The 27,364-nt window shown below is 55.6% G+C and overlaps 12 protein-coding genes across 12 annotated transcripts; 8 read left to right on the top strand and 4 right to left on the bottom strand.

The window, feature by feature from the left end:
* Positions 1-381: 381 nt before the first annotated feature.
* On the top strand, positions 382-1,782 carry PG986_002760 (uncharacterized protein; the record flags this gene model as incomplete). Its single annotated transcript, XM_066838982.1, has 2 exons — positions 382-793; positions 1,766-1,782. 2 exons carry the CDS (start codon positions 382-384, stop codon positions 1,780-1,782), a joined length of 429 nt encoding a protein of 142 aa, XP_066704046.1.
* Positions 1,783-2,397: 615 nt separating this feature from the next.
* Positions 2,398-3,993, bottom strand: PG986_002761 (uncharacterized protein; the record flags this gene model as incomplete). The annotated part of the gene is made up of 2 exons (XM_066838983.1): positions 2,398-3,431; positions 3,987-3,993. 2 exons carry the CDS (start codon positions 3,991-3,993, stop codon positions 2,398-2,400), a joined length of 1,041 nt encoding a protein of 346 aa, XP_066704047.1.
* Positions 3,994-4,390: 397 nt separating this feature from the next.
* PG986_002762 (uncharacterized protein) lies at positions 4,391-4,921 on the top strand (the record flags this gene model as incomplete). Its single annotated transcript, XM_066838984.1, has 2 exons — positions 4,391-4,419; positions 4,525-4,921. The coding sequence occupies 2 exons, from the start codon at positions 4,391-4,393 to the stop codon at positions 4,919-4,921; spliced, it is 426 nt and encodes a 141-aa protein (XP_066704048.1).
* A 345-nt stretch (positions 4,922-5,266) lies between these two features.
* Positions 5,267-6,330, top strand: PG986_002763 (metalloprotease; the record flags this gene model as incomplete). The annotated part of the gene is made up of 4 exons (XM_066838985.1): positions 5,267-5,515; positions 5,581-5,745; positions 5,820-6,124; positions 6,198-6,330. 4 exons carry the CDS (start codon positions 5,267-5,269, stop codon positions 6,328-6,330), a joined length of 852 nt encoding a protein of 283 aa, XP_066704049.1.
* Positions 6,331-7,704: 1,374 nt separating this feature from the next.
* PG986_002764 (short chain alcohol dehydrogenase) lies at positions 7,705-8,553 on the top strand (the record flags this gene model as incomplete). The annotated part of the gene is made up of 1 exon (XM_066838986.1): positions 7,705-8,553. One exon carries the CDS (start codon positions 7,705-7,707, stop codon positions 8,551-8,553), a length of 849 nt encoding a protein of 282 aa, XP_066704050.1.
* Positions 8,554-9,830: 1,277 nt separating this feature from the next.
* Positions 9,831-11,882, top strand: PG986_002765 (uncharacterized protein; the record flags this gene model as incomplete). Its single annotated transcript, XM_066838987.1, has 4 exons — positions 9,831-10,597; positions 10,685-10,794; positions 10,920-11,167; positions 11,355-11,882. The coding sequence occupies 4 exons, from the start codon at positions 9,831-9,833 to the stop codon at positions 11,880-11,882; spliced, it is 1,653 nt and encodes a 550-aa protein (XP_066704051.1).
* A 271-nt stretch (positions 11,883-12,153) lies between these two features.
* Positions 12,154-12,942, bottom strand: PG986_002766 (uncharacterized protein; the record flags this gene model as incomplete). Its single annotated transcript, XM_066838988.1, has 1 exon — positions 12,154-12,942. One exon carries the CDS (start codon positions 12,940-12,942, stop codon positions 12,154-12,156), a length of 789 nt encoding a protein of 262 aa, XP_066704052.1.
* A 3,716-nt stretch (positions 12,943-16,658) lies between these two features.
* On the top strand, positions 16,659-16,838 carry PG986_002767 (uncharacterized protein; the record flags this gene model as incomplete). The annotated part of the gene is made up of 1 exon (XM_066838989.1): positions 16,659-16,838. The coding sequence occupies one exon, from the start codon at positions 16,659-16,661 to the stop codon at positions 16,836-16,838; it is 180 nt and encodes a 59-aa protein (XP_066704053.1).
* Positions 16,839-17,282: 444 nt separating this feature from the next.
* On the top strand, positions 17,283-18,872 carry PG986_002768 (laminaripentaose-producing beta-1 3-glucanase; the record flags this gene model as incomplete). The annotated part of the gene is given in 3 exon segments (XM_066838990.1): positions 17,283-17,493; positions 17,795-18,342; positions 18,360-18,872. The coding sequence occupies 3 exon segments, from the start codon at positions 17,283-17,285 to the stop codon at positions 18,870-18,872; spliced, it is 1,272 nt and encodes a 423-aa protein (XP_066704054.1).
* Positions 18,873-19,691: 819 nt separating this feature from the next.
* On the bottom strand, positions 19,692-20,696 carry PG986_002769 (uncharacterized protein; the record flags this gene model as incomplete). The annotated part of the gene is made up of 1 exon (XM_066838991.1): positions 19,692-20,696. One exon carries the CDS (start codon positions 20,694-20,696, stop codon positions 19,692-19,694), a length of 1,005 nt encoding a protein of 334 aa, XP_066704055.1.
* A 2,444-nt stretch (positions 20,697-23,140) lies between these two features.
* On the top strand, positions 23,141-23,968 carry PG986_002770 (uncharacterized protein; the record flags this gene model as incomplete). The annotated part of the gene is made up of 3 exons (XM_066838992.1): positions 23,141-23,360; positions 23,414-23,759; positions 23,896-23,968. 3 exons carry the CDS (start codon positions 23,141-23,143, stop codon positions 23,966-23,968), a joined length of 639 nt encoding a protein of 212 aa, XP_066704056.1.
* Positions 23,969-24,995: 1,027 nt separating this feature from the next.
* PG986_002771 (uncharacterized protein) lies at positions 24,996-26,867 on the bottom strand (the record flags this gene model as incomplete). The annotated part of the gene is made up of 5 exons (XM_066838993.1): positions 24,996-25,420; positions 25,520-25,907; positions 25,992-26,069; positions 26,227-26,578; positions 26,626-26,867. The coding sequence occupies 5 exons, from the start codon at positions 26,865-26,867 to the stop codon at positions 24,996-24,998; spliced, it is 1,485 nt and encodes a 494-aa protein (XP_066704057.1).
* Positions 26,868-27,364: the final 497 nt, after the last annotated feature.

The raw sequence follows: 27,364 nt of genomic DNA on the forward strand, positions 1-27,364 counted from the left end.
GGTCTCGTGGGATTTTCAAGACCGGTGGAATTGACTTGAACTCGGGGCTTACAAGTCCAAAGGGAAGAATTAAAGCATCAATAACCGCCTTTGTCCTACCATGAAACAAAGACCCTGTTCAAGTCACGGATTTGCAACAATGGGATGCAGACAGGGGGGCGTTTCGGCAGCCCTGGCAGGACTCAAGCCATGTTGACCAAAGAAAAAATGATTTTAAAGAGTAACAGCGTACATGCTAATTACTCCCGCAAACAATACTGGTGTGATATCATGGATGGGAAATATATATAATGTGGGCAAAAGGGGTAAGACTAAGGAGAGTCTATATTTGGACCCGTCACAAGCTATTCAAGCTAACACGCATTGCCAACAACCGTAACAATGTCAGAATTCAACCTTGCCGCTTTTATCTTTTTGGCGCCGTTCGTCTTGGCCCACCTAGTTGCATGCATCATCAAATACAACACGGGGACAAAGCCAGAGCTAGTCTCCGGTCTGGTCATGACGTTTATGTGGGCCTTTGTGGCCCAGAAGATCCACGCCGACTTACGACTATGCCGCGCCGTAGTATACCACAAATGTGTTGCTGGGTGGATGGATCTACGGCGAAGGTTCTGGGCGGCAGTCCACCATCCGATCGATCCGCACGAGGACGAGGACGACCCGGGTAACCCGGGCCTCCAGGCTATCTGTTTTCTAATCAAGCTTTTCCAGATTCATGTCGAGTTCGTCGCTCTTAGGAGGTTCAACTACTGGATTGGAAACGCTGGTCTCCCGGCCCTGGCGCTCAAGCGTGAGTACCTCTCGCCGTACCTGGCAGGGGAAAATAACTACGACAGTAGTGCCTCGCAGTGGGCATCAAATATGATGCAGCGCATGCCGCTGGAGCTATTCCTAAGTGCTTGCCTCCTTGCAGTGGGCACTTTTTTCGACATCTATGTACATACACACAACTACTTCCTGTTTCCTGAGAGCAAAAAGAGGCTGCTGGACTGGAATAACCAACTCCATCGCGATCTCTGGGTCTTTTCTTGTGTGTTGACCAACATTTCAGCTGCAATCCAGATTCGCGCAACCTACCAGGTCTTGTACCCCCTGTATCAACTCCTGCGGCCACTGTGCACTCTGCACCTCTCACGTTTCCTATCCGGGGACTCTTTCATGGAGGGCTCTTCCTCTGTAGTACACCACTGGTGGCCAGAGTCAGTCTGGAGGTTTGCGCAGGTCTGGTCAGACACGATTTGGAGTTTCGAGAACCGATGGTCCATCCTGACTCTCCTGTTTGTCGTGGCGGTGGTGGTGCCTGTTGTCAACCTGTTTATCAATGCCCTGTGGACTCTCATGTACAAGTCCATAGAGTGGATCATGGTAACTGCCAGGCCCGACTTGCATCATAACTTTACCGGTTACAAGACATTCGGAGACTACCCCGTCGACTTTGGTCGCATGCTCTTGGGTAACTGGAGAACCATTTGCCGCTCCTTTCTATTGCGAGATGCCACCCCCCTTCCAAGGATAACCACCATTGACCATGTTCTCGAGATCCTAATGCCGCTTGATATGCGAGTCATACTCATGATGGTTGATATCTTGCTCCCTCCTTTGTTACGGCGTTGTTCTCGCTCTTATTTTTACAACCAATCTCTAGCTAGATTGTGTCTGATAGGTACGAGTCATTCTCGTGATGGTTGATGTTGTGCTCCCCTGCTTTTTACGGCGTTATGTTCTTTTCTTTTTTCTTTTTGCTTTTACATCTCCACTCTAGCTAAATTGACCTGGTAGGTATTTACGACAAACAATGAATGATATCACAATACTTGACCAGTTTATACACTCCGAAAGCAGTCATGTACATTACCAACTATCCTTTGATCTATGGAACTGTTCAAAGCAACTGTGTCGGTATACAAAGGTCTTTCTTTAACAAATTCTTGACTGGGAGCATAAACCGCATGTTCACTTATAACACTCTTTGATAATTGTGTTTATTATCAGTCGAGTCCCTCATATTGCAGTATTAGCAACACAAACATCGCGGTTATATAAGAAGAAAGGTTCTCTACGGCGACAAGTGAATTACACAGCAACGATAAACACTAAGGTATGGTCCAGAACCCAATGGCCAGAATATGGCCCCATGTGGCTCTTTTCCTCGTCTTTTTCCATCCAATTCTCGCCACGGCCAGTGCTAGCGACTTCCAGCCCAAGGTGCAGGAGTGGTCCGTGGTGAAGTCTGTCCCGCTTGTGGTGCGGGACTATGTCCGCCTCATCCACGACTTCTCTGTCTGTCACGGCTGTTCCAGCGGCGAATTTGACAACTACCTTCACTACAGCCGCCCGCTGGAGGGGATGGTCGAGATCGTGGACGTCTTGATTGGCCGCACGGTGCCGCAGATCCTAGGGGTAATGGAGATTGTCGACAAGACCGGGGGCATCCCCTTGGAAACGTATGACGTAAGCGGCAAGACTGGACAAATCGTAGGCGATCCGGACGAGAACAACAAGTGCTGGTACGTCCTCAAGAGGCTGGCAGAGATGTCGGCTAGACTCCGCACCCTCGCGGTGGACGAGACGGTTTACGGAAGGGTGACCATGTTTGGCGACGAGCTCACCGACCGCTTCCACAAGCGTTTCGCGATTCTGAATGATACGCTCCACGAACAAGCCAGGGAGCTCTTCAGATTGACCGTGGAATCGCACGAATCGGATTTCAACGCACACAACTTCGCGACCCAGCTGGAGAGAAAACAAGACTGGGTGGCGAAAGAGGCCGCCTGGAACCTGCTGGAGTTCCTGAACGCCATCGTGGTCCCGTACAGCCACCTCGACGTCTGCCTGCAGCGCCCCGAAAGCGAGGAGTGCGGCGGCGTGACGCTGCCGCTGCTGCTGGCGCTCCTCGAGGACGAGCTGATCCCCTTCCTCCGGACCGTCCACGGCGTCGCCTGGACGCAGACGTCGCCGCACCGGCACAAGCAGTACCGCGACACCTTCCCGGGCTGGTTTATGCACGCCATGACGAGCGTGCTGGACTTTGAGCGGGGCGGCGTCGGGCGCGCCCACGCCGAGCTCGAGACGGCCATCTTCAAGCTGCAGCGGCTCGCCGACGCGCTCCGCCCGCACCAGCGCGAGAGCGCGGCGCACCTCGTCGCGCGCTACCACGCCATCCAGCACGCCGGCGCCCAGGCGATCCAGACGGGCGTCGAGGAGCTCGAGCTGCACACCATCTACATGGACCAGAAACTCACGCAGGAGCACCGCAGGAAGGACTCGCTCCCGCTGGACCCCAGGCAGGAGCCCGGGCGGGGGGCCCAGATTCGTCTTCTTCTCCCCCAACACGCTTCGGTCGACGCAAATGGCCTTGAGCGAGAGCGCGGAGATGCTTGCGAATTGGGGTCCTCCCGCACGATGGAACCGAGCGTCAGAGGATGGAGCTAAATAGGTATATTTGTAGTACACAGCATCTATATAGATCAATTTCAGAATTGTAGCGAGGACAGATCCTGAAACGCCAAACGTAAATGCATTCCAATCCTATTTACTTCTAGGTAAAGACCAAAATGAACAAGTCACCACAGAGCAGGTGTTCTCTTTCAAGACGTTCTCACCCTGTTATACCATGGGCACAATCCTGGACACTGTCAAACACCTGACCTGACTGCTTTCGCTCACAGGTTTCCACTCTCCATTAAAGGACTGCTTATGCTGGCTACACCATGTATGTACATAATGACTCGGACCTTTATGGCTGATGCGGGGACTTAGACAGGAATTGAAGGGTGGGTTCATAGAAATAGAAATTCAAGTAGGAATACAAGCTGGGCTCTTGGGACAGAGCTCTTACAGATTCAGTACTTTGTTGGTGTTGTAGCTTGTTAACCTAATTTACCTACCTGAATTGATCTGGTCCAAGCTGTTACCTCCCGTTGCATGTTTTCCCCTCGTCTGACAGAGCCAGGTGTCGGCCAGCTGGCGAGGTACGTACCTACCTACCATTTTGCATGGACCCCGCGGTCAGGACTTATTTAACCTTAAAAGATCCATTGCGACTCTGTGTTCTTGATTGACGTTGCATGTCGCTTGCGCATGCCAACGCGATCAGCGCTGCCGATAATAATGCCTGCGTGTTGGAGTGTCAGCTCTGGGAAGTTGCGATGGCCTTCTGGTGTTGAAGGGCATTTCCCGCGAGGATAGGGCGCGTGGAGAGGCTCACAAGGCTTCGGCACACAGGAACACAGGAACACAGGAACATTAAGCTTCAGCACGCTGTACGCGTAGCGGCCGTAGTGGTCGTCTGGTTGGGTAGTGCGCCAGCCATCACATCAGTATTGTTAGCACCGCCGGTCTCCTCTTTCAACACAGCACATGCATGCTAGGACAGTTGAGGGAGGAGATGGACGACGATTCCACCTTCCCGGACTGGTAGGTATCAAGCTTCTAGTGATAAGGGACTTGACCACTTTGGCGAGTGCCAAGCGGCTGGCGGGCGAGTAAGAAGCGCCCAAACCCCACACTCCACCCCGGCAGGCACGCGCCAAGACTGCATAAAGCCGAGCCTGAAGATAAGATGCGAGAGCCCACAGCTAAGCTTATCTTCAACATCCGACTGGACGCACGCCAGATCTGCCACCCCTGTTCTCTTCTTCGCCTACTTCGCAAGACACTCACTGCCTGCCCTGAGCACGACATCATCCACAGGCAGCTGCTGGGGTCCATGGGTGTGTTGGTGTGTGCCGAGTTCGCACTATTCCCGCCCCGAATCATGCAATGGTACCCGGTGACCAAGGCAAACCTGGCCTGCGGAGATTTCCTTTGCTGCCACAATGCCACAGCATCCAATGACTGCCACCCCATTCGGGTTGTTGACATGCTGTGCTCCCGCACGTATGAGGAAGTTCGGCCACTTGCCCTGGACCTGGCGTAGACTAGAGGCTCCGAAGACAGGGGCCCTCGATTCGAGTTCCCGGCCCTAGGCCAGAGCACGGCAATCGAACCTTCCTCTTCCGGCCAGCATACCGATCTAGATGCAACCTCGTGTCAGCAGTTCGACATGTCAACACGAGATGGATTCAAGATATGAGTTCGTCCGATGTTCTATAAAGAGCCAAGCAGCTCGCCCTACTCCTGGGCTATACTCAGTGTCCAGTCAGCAGTAGCCACCCGGTCAAGCACACTACCAAGGAGCTGTATCTGTTCTTGTATAGAATAGCCCGTTCTATACAATTACTCCAACCACTCGTTTTGTGTATACGACTCCCTTCGTTCCACGATGCAGTTCCTTACCTTCGCTCTCGGCGCCCTCGCGGCGACCGGTGCCATCGCCGAGGATATCGTCCGCGCCTGCGGTACCCACGACCCGACCGATGCCCACATCGAGATGTCGAAGCAGTTCGCCACCGAGGAGGCTGCCCTCGCCCTGACCGGCAACGAGTCCTTCCGGGCCGCCGCCACGACCACCGTCAAGGTCTACGTTCACGTCGTCGCCTCTTCGCAGTCCGCCAGCGGTGGCTACCTCGCCGTAAGTTTTCCGTTTGATGTGTGCTTCTTCGTAACAAATTAAAGGTTAATCGTGTTTTGTCTTAGACCTCTTCCGTCACGGCCCAGATCTCGGCCATGAACAAGGCCTACGCCCCGTACGGATACCAGTTCACCCTGGCCGGCACCGACTTCACCGTCAACAGCAACTGGGCCACCAACGCCTACGGATCCGCTGAGGCGCCCATGAAGAAGGCGCTCCGCAAGGGCAACGTAAGTACCTGATCAAAATACCCAAACCTCCCTTTTTTTTTCGAAGCCTTGACACTTATACTTTCTCTCGCCAGTACGCCGACCTGAACCTCTACCTGGTTAAGGACATGGGCAGCATCCTGGGCTACGCCACCTTCCCCGACGAGTCGGGCCCGGGCGAGTCCAACTTCTACCTGGACGGCGTCGTCGTGGCCTCGGGCTCCGTGCCAGGCGGCTCCCTGACCAACTTCAACCTGGGCCTGACCTCGGTGCACGAGGCCGGTCACTGGTTCGGTCTGTACCACACCTTCCAGGGCGGCTGCAGCGGCCAGGGCGACTACGTCTCCGACACCCCGCCCGAGGCTAGCGCGGCGTCCGGCTGCCCTACCGGCCGTGACACGTACGTTGTTTCCTTCCCCTGAATGGCTCAATTGCAACATATGAAAGGATGATTTTGACTAACTCGCATATAGTTGCTCCGGTGGTGGCGTCGACCCCATCCACAACTACATGGACTACACCTACGACACCTGCTACGAGGAGTTCACCGCCGGGCAGAACGCCCGCATGAACAGCTACTGGAAGAACTACCGTGCCGGCAAATAAGCGCACGGTTTTCCTCCAGAGGTGAAAGCCTGACTGACGGGCTGTGTACTTGGCAGTGTTCCAGATGGGATGACGGGTGGGATGTGCCCGCGGTACAAGCGCAACCAAAGACATGTGCCTGTGTCTAGATAGGGTATATCTATATAGGAATGAAAGAATATAAGTTCTGCAAGTCAATATCCCTTTGCAATTGATAAAGCATTGTTATAGTAATAATATAACTACTGGGTTTCGCCCCTCCTTGTTTCGGCTTTAGTTGTCTATTTCCCACTTAGTATTCTTAGATATCTCTTCATCTTGAGATAAGGGCTCGGATTCCGGCTTCCATCCAAGCTTTTGAGATAAGGCTGTGAAGCAGGTCCTTATCATGGAAGTTAACTCGGGCACGCTATCAAGCTTCTGATTCTTCTGCTCTTTTTTTTTTTTTTTTTTTATTTTTTTTCTCTTCTTTTTTTCCTTGTTCACCTTTATTTTCTTCAATCCTTTTTGCCACCCGGCTCATACCTGCAGGCCAGTAGAAGCAAATGACTTAAAACAGACCAAACTTTACACACACGTAAACATATGATAGTGCTCCGACTGTACTGGGCTCATAGCAGCATGGTCTTCGCTCGTCCTAGAGTGAAAGGTGGACAGCGGGAGGGCATCTCACTGCTTGTTGGGTGGTTGGCTAGATCCTACCTTGAGAGCTTCCACTGGTATCGGTACTTGAGATAGCGTCAGGGGTGGCTTGGGGCTCAAAGCCTTCTACGCATGGGTTAGCTTTCGCTTCCTGAGCATTGCATTTGGAGTGGAATGGGGTTGATCAGGTCTGGCTTACTATTAAGACTAGAAACATGTGAACAAAGAACCACGGCAGAGCGGTCGGGAGTCGTCGTCTCTGATATTTCTGCCGATCCTTTGGTCTAGAACAAATAGCCTGATATAAAGCGGCAAGCTGATTGGGTGATTGCTCGGGGGCTTGGCTGCATGGAACATTCAAAAATCAACCCACAAAGCCAATCAAGTAAAGAACCTGTCAATCCCACGTGCGATAGCCAATGTGCGATAGGGCAGAAGACTCCGAGCCGCAAAGCCTAACAGCGGTGCATACATACGTACCCATGCACAATGACATACAAACGCCAGCAATCGCCTCCCACGAGAACTCGGAGACCTATTTAGACTCGAGGGCATCTGATTGGCTGCACCAGGCGTGTCTCGGTCTCGGGGTCCTACAAATAAGACACGCGACGTCATGGTGACCACATGAAAATCTGGAAGAATATTTGATGGCAGCGATCCAAAACGAACATGCATCTTCTCAACATACTCGACTGCTTACCTGCGCTCTTTAAGAACACTTGCTCATCCTAATATACTGCATCGCCCACGATGGGTGAACAGCACCGCAACGTCATCGTCTCGGGCGCCGCCCGCGGCATCGGCCGCAGCCTGTCGCGCCACTTCCTCGACAAGGGCGACCGCGTCTTCCTGCTGGACATCCAAGCGGACGAGCTGCAGTACTGCGCCGACGTGCACCTGCAGCGCCACGCCGAGCGCGTCGCGTACGCCGTGTGCGACCTGCGGGACCCGGAGGCGATCCGGCAGGCCGTCAAGAAGGCGGCCCTCTTCTTCGGCGGCCGCATCGACGTGCTCGTCAACAACGGCGGCATCGCGACGCCGCAGTGGCGCGACGGCAAGACCATGGAGGACCCGGACACGCTGGCCGAGTGGCGCGCGTACGTCGAGACGAACCTGACGGCGCCCTTTGTCGCGTCGCAGGCCTGCCTGCCCTTCATGAAGCGCGACGAGGTCGTCGACTCCCTCGACGGCGCGGACGCGGTCGCGGCCGACGTCGGCTCGGCGGCGGGGCCGTGCATCATCCACATCGGCTCGTTCCGGGCGCACCAGAGCGACGCGAACCAGGAGGGGTACGCGTCGACGAAAGCCGGGCAGCTGGGGCTGATGCACAGCATGGCCGTGTCGCTGTCGCGATGGGGGATCCGGGTGAACCTGGTGGCGCCGGGCCGCATCAAGGCGGCGCACGAGTGCCGCGAGGGCGACGAGGCCGGGCGCGGGTGGGAAGCGCAGGTCCACGGGAAGGACGTGGCGGATCACCCGGCCAACCGGGCGGGGAGGCCGCAGGATATCGCGCAGGCGGTCGATTACTTGGTCAATGCGGGGTTCGTGACGGGGGAGGAGCTGACGGTGGACGGAGGCGCATTGAAGAAGAAGAACTGAGGCGTTGGGGAAGGGGAGGACGGGGAAGGGGAGGACGGGGGAACGGGGGAACGGGGGAACGGGAGGGGAGGCATTGGAGAGATGTTAGCAAAATGCGAGACAACTTCCGAAAACAATCAAGGAATTTGATGACGGCCACAAATTTGAGTTGCTGTTTTGCAAGTGCTGGTCCGATATCGATTCACAGCTTTTGGTGCTAGATGTGGCTAGTCAGGTGTTTAGCTGTACACCGGCTCTTAATGTTGTGAACAGGAGGGGATTGCGATGTTTAGGGTTGAGCCCACCTGAACAGCAATGCCTCGAGCTATTTTGTGCTACTCAACCAAGACATTCAGGGTCTCGTCGAGTCAGGAGCTGACCAGAGGAGCTGACGAGTCTATTGAACAGTGCACTTGGAAATATTGCCTCATGGTCTCGATGGTTGACGGTCGGCTCCTCAACTCCGCTGCCCCGCGGGTCCGGTTGGCCAAGGCGGAAATTTCCTCTGGGCCCCGGAACCACTTATAGAACCACTTGATCTGCGACTCTTAGCCAGGCCAACAGGTATTCCCCTGGCTTAGAGCTGGACATTCTGGACAGATGCCGTCACGTTAGAAATGACATAACCGGCTAGTGCGTTATGCATCGTACCTTGTTTCCCGTCCCTTGCATAGTAGTATCATACAAGTATGATACGCTCTCGGCCCCAGCCTACCGTGCCAATCGGATGCGCGCCCGTCCCACAAGGCATCCAATCATTTAAGATGAAAAACATCCGACGGCGCCGGGGGTGCGTGTCTTAGACCAACCTCTATCCCTACCGGGCTGATATAAGGAATGCACACCTCGACTTTCCTCTTTTGGCTCTGCGACCTGAATTTGATTGTGATTCGTGGCGATGGATATGTCGTGCGAGGGAGAGCCCCCATGGCTAACTTTTGGTCAGATACGGGCCGTCTAGGCAGATGATCGACACCGTCAGGAGTCGCAAGTGCCGCGTGGGGCTGAAAGGGGGGGATATGTCAGCCTTGTAAGAGTGGTGTCGTCGACCAGTAGATCCCGCGCTAGTAGACGACAGAGATCCATACGGATGGTGAGTACGGTTGCATACGGGAATACGGCATATTACGTACACGATCTCTACTATTGGCCTTGATTCAATAAGTAATGCCCCTATAAAGCAGGCCGCTTCCCGCTGCCGCTACTGCACTTTCTGGTCCTTTCTCGAGCTCTCTCACGCTCTTAGTCGCTCATTTACAGCACCCCGTTCCAGAGAGCCCCGGAAATCTTAACTAGTAATGCATCCAACTTCTACACTCCTTTCCCTGGCTCTCCTGGGCGGCAGTGTCGGGGCCCGACCCAGCGCCGGCCTCGGCAGCAACCACCACCACCACCTCCACCAAAAGCGCAGCAGCAGTAGCAGCGGCGGTTCCGGCGCCGGCGCCGCCAAGACCCTCCCGATCGCCAGCACGTCGCCGACGGGCGCCGCGACGGTGCCGGCCGACTTCCTCGGCCTGAACGTCGAGTCCTCCTTCATGAACAACTACAACAACGCCTTCTCCAACAACCTGGTGTCCGCGCTCGCCAAACGCATGAGCGTGCCGCCCGTCGTGCGCATCGGCGGCACGAGCGGCGACGAGTTCGTCTTCGACCCGAACCAGGACGACCACGTCAAGACCTGCATCGCGGGCGAGTGCCCTACGGGCTCCGCGGCGTCCTACAAGATCGGCCCGGGCTTCTTCGAGGGCTACAAGGCGTACCCGGACGCGCGCATGACGATCCAGGCGCCGCTGGGGCCCAACGTCAACGAGACCCTCGTGCGCGAGTTTGTGCGGCGCGCGTGGGAGGCCCGCGTCGGCCCCGTCGGCAGCGAGTGGAAGAGCAAGATTGACGCCATCGCGCTCGGCAACGAGCCCGAGTTCTACACGTCCGACCCGGGCAAGTATGTCCGGGATACCCTGGAGATTGAGCAGATCGTCCTTGACGAGCTGCAGCTCGAGGGCGATGACCGCAAAATTTTCGAGGCTGGCAACAACGCCAAGCAGCCGGTCAGCCAGTACGACGTGTAAGTAATCCAGTGGGAATTCTTTTGGTCTGCACCGAACGGCACCCCAGGCAGATGCGGGCTGACACTGTAGCACCGCCAAATTAGATCCGATATCCTCAAGCAAGGCATGAACAAGAACGGGCTCATCAAGGCGACGGCCGAGCATCTGTACCAGATCGACACCACGCAACCGTGGGACGATGACACCATGCAAAGTAAGAACCACTCCATTCACTCACCATCTTTAATACTTCTTACCACCCACGAGCCGTCCACCCCCCCTTTTTTCTTTCTCGGGCACTAGCCTAACCAACATGCTAACCACCCCAATCCACAACAGAACTCATGCTCAGCCACAAAGTCATCACCGCCCGCCTCGACACCCAATACATGCCGTCCCTGCGCGCCTCGGTGGGCGAGGGGATCCCGTACATGATCTCGGAGACGGCGGCGGTGCTCGCGAGCCCCATCAACACCTTCGTGTCCGGCTTCGGCTTCGCCCTGTGGCTCGTCGACTTTAGTCTGGCCAACGCCGCCCGCGGCGTCGCCCGCGTCAACCACATGGGCGGCCGCCCCGTCGCCAACCACGTCCTCTGGACCCCCGACCACACCGCGGGCCTCCGCAACCCGGGCCCGCAGGCGCGCGCGCGCCCTTCGCGGCGGCCGTGATGGTCGCCGACTTCCTCCGGCCCACGAGCGGGGGCGCCGGCGCGGGGATCGGTGGGGACAACGACGACAGCGGCGACGATTACGGTCTGGGCAGTGAGGACGGCAGTGGCAGTGGTGTCGCCGGCGGGAGCGATGGCGGCAGCAGCCTTTTTCGGTCTTTAACGAGAAGCGCAAGCAGGACGCCCACGTCGTCGACGCCGAGGAGAACGTCACCATCCACGAGCTCGACCTCGACACGGACTCGAACCCGCACCTGAGCGCGTACGCCGTCTACAGCAGCGGCCGCCTCGAGCGCGTCGCGCTCGTCAACATGCGCCTGTACAACGGGACGGCCGCGGCCGAGGACGGCGCGTCGCGGGGTTCCGAGACCTTCAAGATCCCCGTCGGCGCCGAGGTCGAGTCGGTGCGCGTGCAGCGCCTGCACGCGGACCTCGGCGCCGCCGCCATGGGTTTTGATTACGGCGGCGAGCAGCACAACGTCACGTGGGCGGGCGAGCAGTGGAGCAAGAAGATCGACGGGGGCGAGGGGCACTACACCCAGGGCAACGGGCAGGTGGTCGAGACGGTCACGGTCTCGGGCGGCGTCGCGAGCGTGGAGGTGCCGGATAGCGAGGTGGTCATGGTGGTTATGTAAAGAGAGCGCCTTGCTTTTGAGATGTGGTAATGTGAACAGCGAGCGATGGCCTTTTGGATTGAAATAATGCAGTTTAATTACGTGTGCGGCTCCGGAATATGGAGGCAAAGTTGACGTCAACAGATGTCGTAGCTGCTTTGATGGAGCCTAATGAAATATAATAATAACATTCTCTATGAACCCCAATTAGCCATCCCTTGAAATATTCGATACAAGCCTCTGAAGAGGGCTGCGAGCAAGTCCCATCACCTGACCTAACCCTCATCGCCGCTTAGGCGTAGTAGTGATTCGCCACCGGCTGCGAAGCCTCCCTCTCGGGCCCGGCGTCGTGGACGGACGGCACGGCGCTGAGGATCTGCGAGTCCGGCACCGTGGGCAGGGGCTTCTGCTTGCCGCCCGCGTTGATGGGCGCGAGCATGGAGTCCCCCTCGTAGCTCCCGTACCCGTACCCGTACCCGTACCGGGCCTCGAGCCGCTTCCACCGCGCCACCCGGCACTTCCAGAACACGGTCATGACGAGCGCGATCAGCGCCAGCCCGACCAGGATGACGCCGACGATGGCGCCCGCCACGGACGCGCTGTTTTGCGAGTGCTCGGGCTGTTCGGGGACCAGGTCGTCGCGGGGGCGCAGCAGGACTGGGCACCCCCGCGTCTCCGGACGGGCGGAAGCGGTGTAGCAGGGGCTGCTGCTGCTCCTTTTGCTTCGTAGCTTGGCATGGGAGCGACCAGGCTTCCGGCTGCAAATGCCGCGAACTGCACGGGCGCCATCGTGATCCTCCTGTAGCGATGCTGAATACGAGATATTGGCGTAGTTCAGGTGAGGGGAGGGGAATGAACGGTATGCTCTTCGTGGGCGCGAAAGCAGCGGTGAGTGGGCGACAGCAAGGTGGAGAAAGAGAGCGGACGTCTTCAATAGCGAGCTGAAGACAGAGAATGAAAAATGCCGAAGAGAAGTTCCAAAACGAATGACTGGGCTTCCGTTCTTGACAGCGTCACGACGGAAAGCAGTTAGTTGGATGCAGCAGATGGTTGGAGGCGGCAATGCTGCTGTGCCGCGCATCCTGAGCTTGATTTTCTCCTCTCGCTGTCTGCGGATCGAAGGCCGGCCCACTGTTAGTTACTTAAGTGACATTGTTCCCACCGACGGCGCCAATGCGCGTGGATCAACATTGATCCATGTAGATCTTGGTGCGTATGTAGATGTGTATGTATGAATGAGCACGTTGAGGTGGGTTGGTCTACGTAGATTTATGCATCGTGATAATGCTGCGAATTGGTATCTGATCAGCTTGGGCCAGGAGCCAGAAGGAAAGGGTCGGTTGGGCTGTGCGCTTCTGGAAAAGGAGAGGGCCAGGACCCACATGGAAGGGATCGTCAGGGGTCGACGTACGAGATATCCGAGTGCTATTCTTGGTACTGGACAGACACCATCACCATTTGGAATGGGCATGATGTTGTACAGGAATAGTTTGCGTTCTGGTGGTGTGGAGTGTTGGCTGGAATGGTTGGTCAGGGTCTGATTGAGTAAACATGAGGGTAGCCTTGGAACCACTGTGCTGGGTTCTGCCTTGTTTTTACTTTATATGCAATGCAATGGGCAGTCAAGTGTGGAAATGGTAAACCCGGGGCAATCAGGTGACTTTGTCAAGGTCATGGTTCGAGAACACCAAAAGAGCATCACCCAGTTGGTTTGGCAGTAAAACATGTAAAACCAACCCCAGTAGCTACAGATATGTCAAAAAAATCTCGTAAAAAGGGTTGTAAATAATTTTTCGCCATCAAAATAGAAAATCTGACAAAAAGAGCACCAGGGATTCCGGAAAATCCCAGGATCGAGAAACCACTTCGGCGGCTCGAACCCTCGAGTTCAGGTTTCAGTGGAGGGACCTTTCGGGTTGCAAGAGCTACTCGTTGTATTTCATCTGGCCATCAAGTTACGATTTCGGTGGAGGGATCGCTCGGCTTGTAGGAAAATGCTGCTATTAGAACTTACCTGTCTTACTTGCAGCTTGGTGCCTGCTCCTCTTTCTTCTCGTTAGCAATCAAGTGAACTGGCCTGAGTATCAAACGGCTTGCAGCCATTTTATGAAATCACGTACACCTTGAAACTCCCTATTAGATTTGCGTTCTACCACACTTATTATCACGTTAGGCATAAAGACACCTGATGGACAAGGTTGTTTACGTATCAGAGCACGATTCGATACAAATGGTAAAGCACCATTTGGAGGAATACCAATCGACCATGGCGAAGCAACTACGTCTTATGATAGCAGCAGGTGGAAAGTAAGGAGATACAGCTGACACTCAGCTGATCATGTCAACACAGCAACATATAAATAAGTGTTGCACCTCTAAGCTGTCACTGAGGCATTACAAACACTGGTTTGGCCGGATGCCTCGCGCACCTAGCCCCTCATATGCCACCCAGACCAGTGATATCATATTTCATATCTCAAGAAATTATCATAAAATCACTGTAGCATCAACACATATGATTCATCAGCTGACCCCAAGGTACCATGGGGTGACTGCTCACTTTGGGACTCGCAGGAAGCCAGAATAGGACCTCTCCAGCATACTTGCTACTGCTGCTGCTTCCACTAAACCGAAAGCCTCTGCCCTCCGGCGATTTAGCATGCCGCCTGTCGCCCGATGCACCAGCTGCCGGCGCTACTACATGCAAATGTTGATGCGGCCAAACCATAGGCCGTGCAGATCGAGTGCACGTCCCCATGAGTGGCTGCACTTGATACAGCCTCGATTTGCTTCTAATATACTAGTGCTTGCTTTAGTGACAGCTAAGCTCGGGTGCGTGGCCAAGCTTGACACCATCGTGGGCTCCCGGGACCTTCTTAAGCGCGGGTGGCTAGGATGGTACACTAAACCCAACGACAGTAAGCTTATCTACTTCTAACTGACAGGAGCGTTTCGCATTCCTGGAAGCGCAGCCTGCAGCATATTTGGGACCGTCATTGAGCCTGATCACTAGTGCAAGCTGTTGGCAAACCGTGCTGCTCTCCGAAAGCCCAAGTGACATCAGGAATAACGTTTCCAGTAACGAGCGAGCATATGCCCACCCCCCAAAACGCCACGCGTAGAGGATTAGAGATGAGGAGAGTCTGGCCTCATCATGTTGGCCATATTCCTCGATTCGCCTGACTTGCAACATATTCAATTGCTGCTTCTAGTCCTTGTTGGCCGACCGGATCTGCTTGCCTACGCTGTCGCAGAATTGTTCCGACACATAATCTTCTTCCATTGCGGCAATGCACATGTTGGTTCCTGTCAGGAGTTTTGAGTGTAACCTACCACTTCGTTGTCCATGGCGCATCCTTCAGAAGGATGCCGGCCAATTTCCGACAGGATCCGGACAGCGACAACTCTTTCTGTGCAGGGGCCGAATCTTCCGTTTTGGCTACGAATCCAATCAAGAGTAGAACATGTCATCCGAAAGTAGTCCTTGGGGAACTATGTCAGTTCAACGCACCAAGTCTTTGCTTCAGCTATGACATGGCGCTTTATAGAAGGCAGTCCATGTCTTTAATTATTCCATTGATCCTAGGCCATGCCGATCTCCCGATATCCAAGACTGTCGATCCCATCGTTGAAGTCTTGCAGGACCCTGATCGGCTGCAGATCCCAACGCCTTACACCCAGCTACCGCCAATCACTTCCCAAAATTAGTAGGCGGCTGTGGCGGAATTCCGACTCGGCTGTGCCGCAATCCTGAATGACAGGGGCCGGGGCTGTCAGCTCGCATGCAGACATGGGGGCTGCTGAGTAGCTGAAGTGGGACACAGAGCTCAACCCTTTCGTCTTGTTCCAGTAAGCCGTCAGGAACCCAGTCTGGGGTAAGTTACCCGCCAACTGATCACATGCATGAACCTGGCATGAACTATTGCTCGCCACATACCATTACTCCGAAGTGATGGTAACGTTGCGAGGGCGAGAGCCCTTCCCTTGCGACACCGGCCCCCATCTCAATATTGATTCTGGTTCCTGAGCCGCATGCACGCCATTTCGACATCCTTGGCATACTCAGCCATGCATACTTACCGACACCGCCTTCCCCAGCGATGCTTAATTCGTTATCTCCATTCGCTTTCGCCTTTTCCACGCGCCTGCTAGACTGGATGATATTGTCCGCCGACAGCACCAACACGACGAGTAAAGATTGAAGGAACAGATTGCCAGGAACTTCCTTGCGCCCAGGGGATGATCTTGAGTCTGGGCAAACTTCTCCCATGGATCCATCCTTCCTTGTGCGCGAACCCTTCATCCTACTGAGAGCCACACCAAGGATTCCTAGCCGGAGCCAAGAGGCCGGAAAGAACACTAAGAATAGTTCCGGGTAGCCAAGCCCTCGGTATTCCACCATGGCGTTGCCTGTCGTTCGACTGTTGATGGCGCGTCCGTCTTTCGGTTTCTTCCATTTTCCTTCTGGAACTTCTCGGAGTGCCCTTTAGAGTTCGGTACCTGTATCGACCAGCGCCGGTAGCGTCGCTCCTAGAAGTACCATTCCCCATGTGTAGGCTATGTCGCGACTCGAACAGCCCGTAGCGCAAGACTGAAAGGTGTGGCCAAGAAAGGGCGATGTTGAAAAAGTGGGAGTGTATCCTTTAGCGCTTACCCGCCTCCGCCAACATACAACCTCGGGCGTTACGTTCGAATTAGCGGCCGCTTATGAACATCCCAACGGTCGTCCGATCTAGTGCCTGGGATCTTGAACCTACCAGGCCTGTGTATGTGGTGCGTTTCTCTCGAACCGACGCAATGACTCGCAGCTCCTCCGTCTCGACCAACAAGCAAGTGGGGCGGTCAGACCCGGACAACGCTGAGAACTCTGTCAAGCTGTCCTTATACCTGCCTCTTTGGTGGAACCATGTGTTCGCAAATCCTACTGAGCTGCATGGAGGAGAGTGGCATGAAGTGTCCTCACGCTACGAGGACTAGGCAGATCGACGGCGGCCTGTCGGGAGACCACTACCGTCCTACTCAGGACCCCGAGTCGGTTGAGTCGGTCGAAACGCTCCACGATTCACTGCATAGCGCAACGTCGAGAGAGAGAAACGAGATGTATAAAGTATTTCCATCTCCTCCTCGACATGATGCCCGCTTCCTTTCGTTCTTCAACGCAGCCAACGATCATACACGGGTCTTGCGACTATCCATCGCTTCTTTCTTTCTTGTTTCCCCCCTCCCCTCTCTACAGTCACTCCTTGAATATCAGTTCAAACCACAGTGCCGGACACACTCGGGCATCTACTATACTGGCTATTATCGTATAGCCACTCTCACTTAACCACTCCATTACCATCACTCTCCTTATTATTCTATTTACTTTCAGGTATATAGACCCACACACACATATATAAAAGTCCCACGCACATATATACAATGCGCGGCTTTTTCTCCCTGGCGGTAGCGAGTGCTACGGCCTTCATCGGCCTCTCGGTCGCTACGCCGATTCCCATCACGGTGGACCCGGGCAGCGAGGGTGATATCATCATGACTAGCGGCAACACTCTCAACGGAACAATGTACCCCACCACCCTCACCAACACCGCTAGCCTGCAGCTATCTCTGCAGAACAGTCTAGGCGACAATGGTGAGTTCGATTTTTCTTTGTCTCTTTCTTTTTCTCTTCCTTTTCGAGTCACGCTTGGCGCGATTCAGTTTAGGTTGAATCGGTCGTCGGATCTCTGTTACCCCCTAGCCTTAGCTGCAGGACGGTTATTTCAACCACCAGCCCGGCATATCGTCATGTGGTCCACTTTTTGAAACTTCATCCGATTCATGCCACCACCATGACTCTCTGTCTTCTCTTTCCCTCTCTTCCTCCCCCCGGCCTCTTCGGGGCAGACACTAGTTTCACTAAACCAAACCCGTACTAACCCACGATGTCGCAGTCAACGCCTACATCACGGGCAAGGACAAGAACAACGCCCTGGTGATCCTGCAGGCCGACGGGACCTACTACTACCCCAACCCGAGCGGCTCCAAGGCGCCCAAGAGGGTCTCGGCCGACATCGCCATCCCGCTCGGGTCCAAAGGCACGACCAAGCAGGTCACCCTCCCCGACTTCCTGACCTCGGGCCGCATCTACTTCGCCATGGGCACCATCAACTTCTTCACCGTGCTCAACGACGCCGGCGAGATCGGCCTCGTCCAGCCCGCGGCCGAGAACCCGCGCGACCCCTCGGCCGGGGTCGAGTGGGGCTTCGTCGAGTTCACCTACAACGAGAACGGCGTCTGGGCCAACCTGTCCTTCGTCGACTTCGTCGGCCCCTCCTTCTCCATGTCCCTCACCCTCGCCAACGGCGGCACCCAGTCCGTCCGCGGCCTCCAGCCGGGGGCCCTCGACAAGATCTGCGACGAGATGGTCGCGCAGGCGGCCCAGGACGGCCAGCCCTGGGACAAGATGTGCGTCAAGAGCAGCGCGGGCAAGTCGCTGCGCGTCATCTCCCCCTCAAGTACCGGGCCCTGAACCCGGACGCGCTGTCCGACTACTACAGCGACTACGTCGACAAGGTCTGGCAGACGTACAGCAGCCAGGACCTGACCATCGACACGCAGGGCGCGGCCGGCAAGGTCAAGTGCCGCGTCAGCGGCAGCACCCTCAGCTGCGCCGGCGACAACCGCGGCTACGCGAAGCCGTCCATCGACGACATCCTCGGCTGCAACTCCGGGCCCTTCACCGTGCAGCCGGGCGACAACGGCGTGCACACGGCCGTCGTCCCGCGCCTCTGCGCCGCCTTCTACCGCTCCACCCTGCTCGTGAACGGCGGCGCCCTGCAGCCGTCCGTGCCCAGCACCAAGTACTACAGCGCGGACCCGACCATCCACTACGGCCGCATCGTGCACAAGTACGAGCTCGACGGCGTCGGCTACACCTTCGCCTACGACGACGTCAACCCGGACGGCGAGAACGCCGCCGGCGTCCTGGCCGGCGCCAACCCCAAGCTGTTCTCCATCACCGCCGGCTAAAAGAACCCACAACCAACACACCAACCAACCAACATTATATACACGAGCCAATCCCTCCCTATATACCCACATTCTTTTCTCCCGGGTTGGTCTCGATATATAATCCCATTCTTTCACCTTGTTGTTTTGAGTTGAATGTTATGGGATCATTTTTGTCAATGCCCTATCCATTGGACTCTTTCCATTCGTTGTAAATCTTATTATCAGATTATCTTGTATATAGCGATACCATTCATTTTACGGACTACAGGTCCTCTCCTCACACACTACCAAGCTCACCATTCGGTTGCAGTGATATGACTCTTGACTTGCCAATCCACCTCACAGCCGCCCATTAAACGGCAGACGCTCGCTATTTATCGCTTCAAACTTGACTGTCTTGCGTTCGAATTGAATAGAGTAAAATAGAGAAGTCGAAACTACATACGACCTTGAATCTATCTACCCTCCCCCGGAACACTGAAGCCTGCTTTGGTTGACACATGCAACAGATTCAACCACAGCTTTCTCCTGAAGACAAGACTACTTCAAAAGACCCAAACAACTGAAAAGTCAACAAAAATAAGAAAAGAGCTAGAGCATTCAAATCACTGGTCACACGACGGGGAGAATATTGGTGGTTTATGATTACATTTGACATTGATAGTATCACATCTATATGTAATGACTTTTCGGCGATACTAATCGGCATATCGTGATTGAATATAGACAAGAACGACGTCACTCTGAGAGGGTGTCAGCTAATCTACATGAGTTGTTTTCAAGACAATTGTCTTTCCTGGATGGGTCCTCCTCCGTCTGAAAACTCCTGGGACCCCTTTAGTTGGGAACGCACTGGGAGTAGTAGTCGTTCTGCTTCTTGCAGGTACCCTCGGCGCAAGAACTGGCGCCGCTGAAGCCGTTGCCACCGCACTGGGCGTACAGGGCAGCGCCGGAGCTGGAGCCGCCGGTAGCGGGAGCCTGAGTAGGGGCAGGCTTGGTGGAGGTCTGGAGGGTAGTAGGGGCGGCGGGGGCGGCCGAAGAGGGAGCAGCGGCCGAAGGAGCGGGCTTGGCGGGAGCGGCGGGAGCAGCGCCACCGGAGCCACCAGCGGCGGCGATCTTGGGGCCAGGGATGGGGTAGTCGCTGTTGGCCTGGTAGATGTTGAAAAGAACACCCGGGTCGGACTCCTTGTAGAGCGAGGTGCCCTTGACACCAGCGGGGGTGGAGGAGCCACCACCAGTGACCTTGAGGTTGACACACTGGGGGTAGAACTGAGCACCACCCTCGCGGTTACCCTCGTGGAGGGCGATCATCTCGTGGCGCAGGACGTACTCGCCCTCGGCCAGATCGGCGGGGACGGTGACGGTCCACTTGTTGCCGGCCTTGATCAGGTCGTCACTGGCCCACTTGCCGGGCTGCGAGGAGCCATCGACGAGACCAGCCTCGTCAATCTTGAAGAACTCGAGCGAGGAGGGGTCGACGGAAGAGCAGGCGCCGCTGCACTTGGCCATGTAGTCAATGACGGGGCCGTGGTGGGACTCTGGCCAGGTGTCCCATTCGAGGTCAACCTTACCGCCAGCAGCGACGGTAGCGGACAGAGCACCGGGCTTTCCACCGCGGTGGCAGATGATGTCAGCATCGCCGACAGAAGAGGCGGCAACGAAACCGTTGTCGTTGGCGGTGGTGGTCCAACCGACGCTCTCGCCCTGGCTACCGGGGCCGAAGCCGTCGTAAGACTTGCCATCGGCAACGATGGTCTTGATGTGGCCGTGAGCGGAGACGAGGGCCGGGGCCGCGGCGAGGGCGGCGAGGAAGACGGAAACTTGGTTCTTGGTGAAAGACATGGTGATGGTGTTTGTTTGTTTGTTTTGAAAAAGCCTGCAAATCAAGTAGGGTGCTGTCGAGAGTAAAGTTATCGGACTTGCGAAAGAGTGGATGAATGATATGCAGTCAATGCAGATAGCGAATGTGAAAGGAATGAAGGTGGGAAGAATGAAGATTCAATGACGATGATGCCTGTGATGAGGAGAAGAAAAAAGACCATATGGGACGGGTGCGACTGCCATCTTTATAGACTCTGCATCCCTGTGCGACGACCAGCCATGATCCGAGGTAACGGTTGCAAGCCGCATCTCGAAGCCGCAAAGCTGGTAAGGGCTGGTCCTCTCAGCGGGGGTGTTGATGGGCTGTCCGTTTCAGAACGGCGCCCCTTAACCTCAGAGCCTCAAAAAAGGGCCAAATGAGGAGTGGATATTTCGGACTGGGCTGCCGGGGTCGGCTTCGACTCAGGCCATTCGGGAGCTTCCCACAAATCGCGAGGCGCGGAGGGTGCATTGCCCAGAGAGATCTCAATGCGCTGCCAACATTTCCAGAAGCTGGACCAGAAAAATCTTGGACATATCCGATTCCACCAATCGCAAGCCGTTAGCCTTGCCCAGTGCTGTCACGGTTTGATGCGCCGCACCTCGTTCTTCTTGCGCAAGCAGCTCCCTGCGTGCATCGAGCGGATTAATCTGCAGATCCATGTTCGTCCGAACTTGCAGTCAACTCGAGACGAGAGACAACAGATGAACTGGGGCGGTGGATAGAAAGGCCAGATGAGATGCCGATCACCTCGCGCGACGGTCTGCCCTGAAACCTTTGTGGCCGCGGCACGCTCATTTGAGATCACGAACTCGCAGGTTTGGACAAGATAGAGATGGTGGCCCGTAGGGGGCAGCCTTGGAACCGATGAAGGCGGCACCTGGGCAGCTGCTTGGCGTTCCGCCCCATCATCCTGACAGGGCGTCAAGATGAAACCACGGGGTCGTGAGGTTCAGCCGCGATTTCAATTGGACGATGGCGGCAAAGTGGGAGAGAGTGGAAGCAGGCAAAGTCCACTGTGGCCCCTGCAAGAAACCGCCAAGACGTTACCGATTTACGACAGATTAATGAGGCTGCAGGGGGAGTGCAGGAAAAGTACAGGGGGCTCCCAGGGCATTTGGCGCTGTGCCGCTGGCAGGGTATCCACTGTCCTGTCCACTTTGTTCCCTGTGCACAGTTGCAATCATTTCCCAACGTCTTGGACCGGGAAGCGATGGTTACATAGATGCTGCCCAGGTGGGATCTCGGAATAGCGGTCCTGTGAAATCGTGGATTACTACTACGGATATCTGAGCTGGCAGCTGTTTGCCCTGGCTAGGAATGACAGGTTGAAGGAACAGCGCTGAGTGCCACGTTCTAGATCACGGCATTCGGCACTGGCGGCGGTCAGAGATGGCAGAAATAGACGGGCCCCCCAATCCATGCCCGTCCATGCCCATCCATGCCCATCCATGCCCATCCCCGTTTCCCATGCGGACTTCTCCTTTGTCGCATGTAGCCCCCGCAGGCAGGGCAGGGTGGCCTGTTTATGCCGCTTTTGGCGTCTCAACGCCTACACTCCCTTTCGTCGTGCATCCTGCCTGGCCTGCATCCCGGTGCTCGATAATTTCTTACTCAGGCGATGGCCGGACATACACACCGACTTAGTCGGCTAATGTCGTCATCATCCTAACCGCCATGGCCTAGCACTGCTGCAGAGAAAGTCTCTAATGCTGCAAAGACGGTCTCTAACACGAGGACCATGCGCTTACCTCTACGAAGCACCATTCACCAACATCGCCAGAACCGCGCAGAAAAGCGACCACGGAGACATCATGTAGGTAGACGCGGATCGGAGATTCGGTGGCAATCAGACAGGCCAAGTCTCCAAAGTCGGAGCTTTAGGTCCCCTTTCACCTGCTGGAGACATATGCAAACAACAGTACCATGTGCGTCAGAAGTATGGCACCGGGTAAACTTCGTCTTTTTTACTCTTATTTTTTTCTTTCTTTCTTTTGGCGATAGAAACCAGATGACGAGCCGGAGAAATATCAGGACCCATTTAGGCTGCGACCTGGAGCCTCCTCGTAAGCGTCGGTAAGAGCTCAACTCCCGTGAGCTTGTCTGCTGGAATCCCACTTGCCAGCGCTCCAGAGGTAACGGGATGCCCGAAAACGATGGATGTGACAGCAGCACCAGCAGTGGAGGGATCCTCTCAGAGAAACATATGTGGGATGTGCGGGCGGTGCGGATGACGAGGCCTTTCAGCTATCCTTGGTTCGACAAACAGAACGTATGGAAAAATTACACCGCCAGATGTTCTTTGATGTAACCGTCGAGTTTTGTCAACGCCTCCTCCAACACCGCCGTTTCGCAGACATAGCCCATGCGCACATAGCCTTTGAAGGCCTTCCCATGCCCGAAGCACTTGGAGCCTGGCACGAGCATGACCTTGGTCCTCGCCAGTACGTCTCGACAGAACTGCACATCCTCGACTGCCTCGCCGCCGCCGCCGCCGAACCGAACGAACGCCGTCGTGCCCGCCGTCGGCTTGACCCATGACACTTGGCCGTCTTGTTTCTTGACGAACTGCGACACCAACTCCAAGTTACGGACCGTGAGCGCCAGGTTGCGCGATAGCAGCCCCGGTCTGACCGACGGGTGCAGTGCGTAGCGCGCCACCTGATCATCGAGCTGTGACACGCTGATGGTGGTGTAGTCGCGCGCCGCCGCCAGCTGCTCGATGAGGTCGCGGCTGGGCGACGCGACCCAGCCTACCCGGATGCCCGCCAGTGCCCAAGCCTTGGACAAGGACGAGGTGACGATGGCTTTCTCGTAGCCAATGGTCGCGACGGATGGTGGTGTCGTCGTGGCTGCGGTGTCGTGGAAGAGCGGCCTGTAGACCTCGTCGGAGAACAGGATGATGTTGTGATGGCGTGCCACGTCAACTATGCTTGCCAAGACGTCGCTTGGGATCGTCGCGCCCGTGGGGTTGTTGGGGTTGTTGATCACGATCATCTAATCGCTTCTTTTAGCTCTGTTCTCTCGTTTATGCATTTGAGTAGGTGCGTGTCTGTGGCTTTGTTTTTACCTTGGTGTTCTCCTTGACCAACGCCTCGAGTCTACCAACGTCCGGTATCCAAGCACCCGCCTCCTTCAGCTGCCACAGCGATACATCAGCGCCTAGACTCTCAGGTACAGCGTAGAGTTGCTGGTAAGTTGGGAATACGCAGATGACATGATCGCCCGGCCCGACCAGGGTGTAGAAAACTAGGTGGTTTGCCGATATGGCGCCCTGAGTGATCAGCACCTGCTCTTTCGTAATCCTCTTTGGCGATCCCTGTGCACCATCTTGGTACATGCCCGCAATATGAGAACGTAGTTCATCCGAGCCCCGGATCGGGCCGTAGGTGAGCCTTGTGCTCAAATCGAGGGGAATAGTAGAACCATGCTGACGCCCCCTCCATCGTCATCCTGCCGTTGCTCGTCGAATTGAACCAGCTCGTCGATGGAAATGGATGAGCAGCAGGTTTCGGCGACGTTCAGCACCCCTGGCGTGTTCTCGTACTCGTCCATCCATTGCTCCACGTCGAAGGGTGTGATCTTCACCATCCCGGCTGTTGCTCGCGACCCCACCCCCCCGCTTCGGCGTCAAGGCGGCAACTGAGGAGACAGCAAGGAAGTCCTCCGCACAGACAGTTGATATTCGAGTCGCGATGCTGCATCAAGTAGGCTGAAGAACGACTTAGCGAATACGTCGTCGACTGTGAACTCTTCAATTGGCAAGGGAGGTAAAAGGGGGAGGGAAGCTAGATTTGGAGCTCAGATGAGGGGACGATGATGAAACCTGGGACGGATTTGGCAGGTCGAATTCGACGCTAGAACTGCACATGCACTTGTATCATTCCGCCTCTTACCTTACCAACAGTCCGACTACGAGTCGAAGCAACTACCGAATAGAATGCACAACATGCTTTTGATGTTTCGAGGCTACACCCCGTAGTACATCTGCACTTGAATCAGATTGCTTCTCGGTGAGAGAAGACGCCCAACTACATCATGAGCTCACATACATGGAATGATGAATTAATCCGATATTTGCATAGATCAATCAACGCATCTTGATCAGTAGCAAGATGCCGCAGCCCGACAACCAGATGCATCGTACAGGACCAACCGTCCCATCTTTGACTTCGTTTCATCACCCGTCAGTTAGCGATAACATCGTCCCAACTTTGACGACCAACGTCCACCTCTCCTCTTTACCAAACCCACCGGTCAATATTTTCCTGCCAAGATATCTACAGATCGACCGGGGCCCATTTCCGCAACGCCTCGCCATACCTACAAAAGAGCCAAGGCACTGGCGTAAACGCGAGCGTAATAAACGCCAGCACGCCATTCCCCCACCCGACATTTAGACGATGATAGAGCGGATCCGCGGCGAGATCCAAGAACGCGCCGAAGAGGCAGCGAATCAGCAGGTTGGCCGCGAGCGCCGACGCCGCGCCCCGGGCGCCGAACGCGTCGACCAGGTAGACCTGGCCTGGGATGATGACGAAGAGGGCGCCGACGCCGACGATAAAAGTACCGATGATGGGGACGATCCAGTGCACGTGGTAGTAGGCCGTCCAGCCGTACAGGAACATGCCGAGGGGGCAGACGGTGCCGACCCACTTCATAAGGATGAGGCGGTCTTCGGGCTTGGGGGCACCGTGGCGGCCCACTGTCGTATGGAGGGAAGTATATTAGCACCATCCCAGACGATGCCTCGTTGGTAACAAGTCGCCACAAAAAAGGGATGGGTATGGTTTCTTCAACTTACACATCTGATCACTCAGCTTCGAAAACGCCACCAGCCCCAACGCCATCCCGATCCCGAGCCCGAGGTAGCACAACCCCGAAACCCCCTTACCGAACCCGTACATGGGCGCGAAGATGGCGGGGATGGTCGCGAACAGCAGGAAGACGAGGCCGAAGATGATGCCCGTGTAGAGCGATATGAGCAGGACGATGGGCGAGAACACCAGCAGCTTGATGGGCCGCACGATGGCGCTCAGCAGCATCTCGCGCGGGGTCTGCTGCTTTGTTGTTTTGGGCCGGAGCTGGCCGTTACCCGTCTCGCGGCGCAGCTTGGCGGCCTTGCGCTGGAGCAGGACGGCGCTGTTGGTTTCGCGGGTGAAGAGGGCGGTTGAGGCGGCGGAGAGGCCGGCCTGTTGGAGTGGGGGGCTTGGTTAGTGGGTGTGTTTCATCCTATACTTCTTTGGAGATGATGAAGCAATGACAACTGAGCTTACCAGGATGAGGATGATGCGGAATGTCCATCGCCATCCGATATATTGCGAGACATATCCACCAACGATAGGTCCTATAACCTGTATATCACATTCAGTCAATAATTGTTAATCCTAAAGTAGAAAGAGAAGCATAGAAAAAGCTTGCCGGTCCAAGGAGAGGTCCAAGCGAAAACATCGACATAGCCTTCCCCCTTAATTGCGGCGGATACAAATCCGCCACCGTCCCGCCGCCCACACTCAGCGGTCCCGACGCCATGGTCCCCGCGAGGAAGCGCATGACGAGGAACATGGCGACATCGGTACTAAAAGCGCAGCCAAACGTAAAACCGATGTAACCAATATTGCAGCAGTGGTAGACGGTCAGCCGGCCGTAAAGCTCCGACAGAGGCGCCAGGATCAGCGGGCCCAGCGCGAAGCCCAGCACGTAGAGGCTGACCGTCGTGAGCGCGACGATGTCGTTGGTGACGTGGAACTCGAGGGCGAGGTCGGCGACGCCGGGGGCGAACATGGTGGAGGCGAGGTTGCTGTTGTTGTTGACTTTGTTGTTAATGAAACCAGCGAAAAGGGGAGGACCTCCTTCCTTCCTCCTGAGGAAAGAAGAGATTGCATGACGTGAAAAAGGGGCTTCACTCACGCTATCAAGACGAAGATGCTGACGATGGCTACGTGCACCATCTTCGTGCCGTCCGACCAGTTTCGGGGGTTCTCCTTGTCATCGTCGCCGTCCCAATCTACCAAGTTGGAGTCATCCTCTGTCTTGGGGTGGTTTGATCCGGCCTCGGTGAGAGAATCAGTGACGGTCTCCTTTCCGGTCTCGAGGTCTGCCGTGGGACGAGGCGGCTCCGTAGAGCCCGGCTCGGGGATGTCAGTGGACATTCTGCCCCGCTTGTGGACGAGTAAAGTCGTGTCGTATCTTTCTGCGCCTCCGGTATTAGTATGTCGTCGTAATAGCCCAAATCAATTTCGGTCAGCCTTTTCTGGTGAATTTTGTAAAGAACAAGATGGGCGCATTTACGTTTCGGAATATAAAGTAATCAGGAGTCAGGGGTATTAGTCGACGAAGAGCAAGATCTTCTTTGTGACTGTCCGACCCTCCGCCACTTGACCCTCCGGCGCGCCGGGATGACGGACATTAGCTCGATGCCGGTTGATGGGCGTCAGCCCAGATTGCACATGATAAGCACGAGGGTGGATCCGGCCCGACAGTTTTGGCTGGTGATGGGCTGGAATGTGCCAGTATACAACGTGTGTTGGCTGTAAGAGGGGCTGCTGGAGGATAGTATAACATATGTTTCTATCTATGTCTTGACTTGGCCAACCCCTAATCTGATTAACCCGCCAATTGCTGAGCAGCATGATCTTGGATTCTACGG

The sequence above is a fragment of the Apiospora aurea genome (assembly GCF_038362705.1).
Source record: "Apiospora aurea strain CBS 24483 chromosome Unknown utg000002l_segment0_segment0, whole genome shotgun sequence".
NCBI classification, from domain to species: Eukaryota; Fungi; Ascomycota; class Sordariomycetes; order Amphisphaeriales; family Apiosporaceae; genus Apiospora; species Apiospora aurea.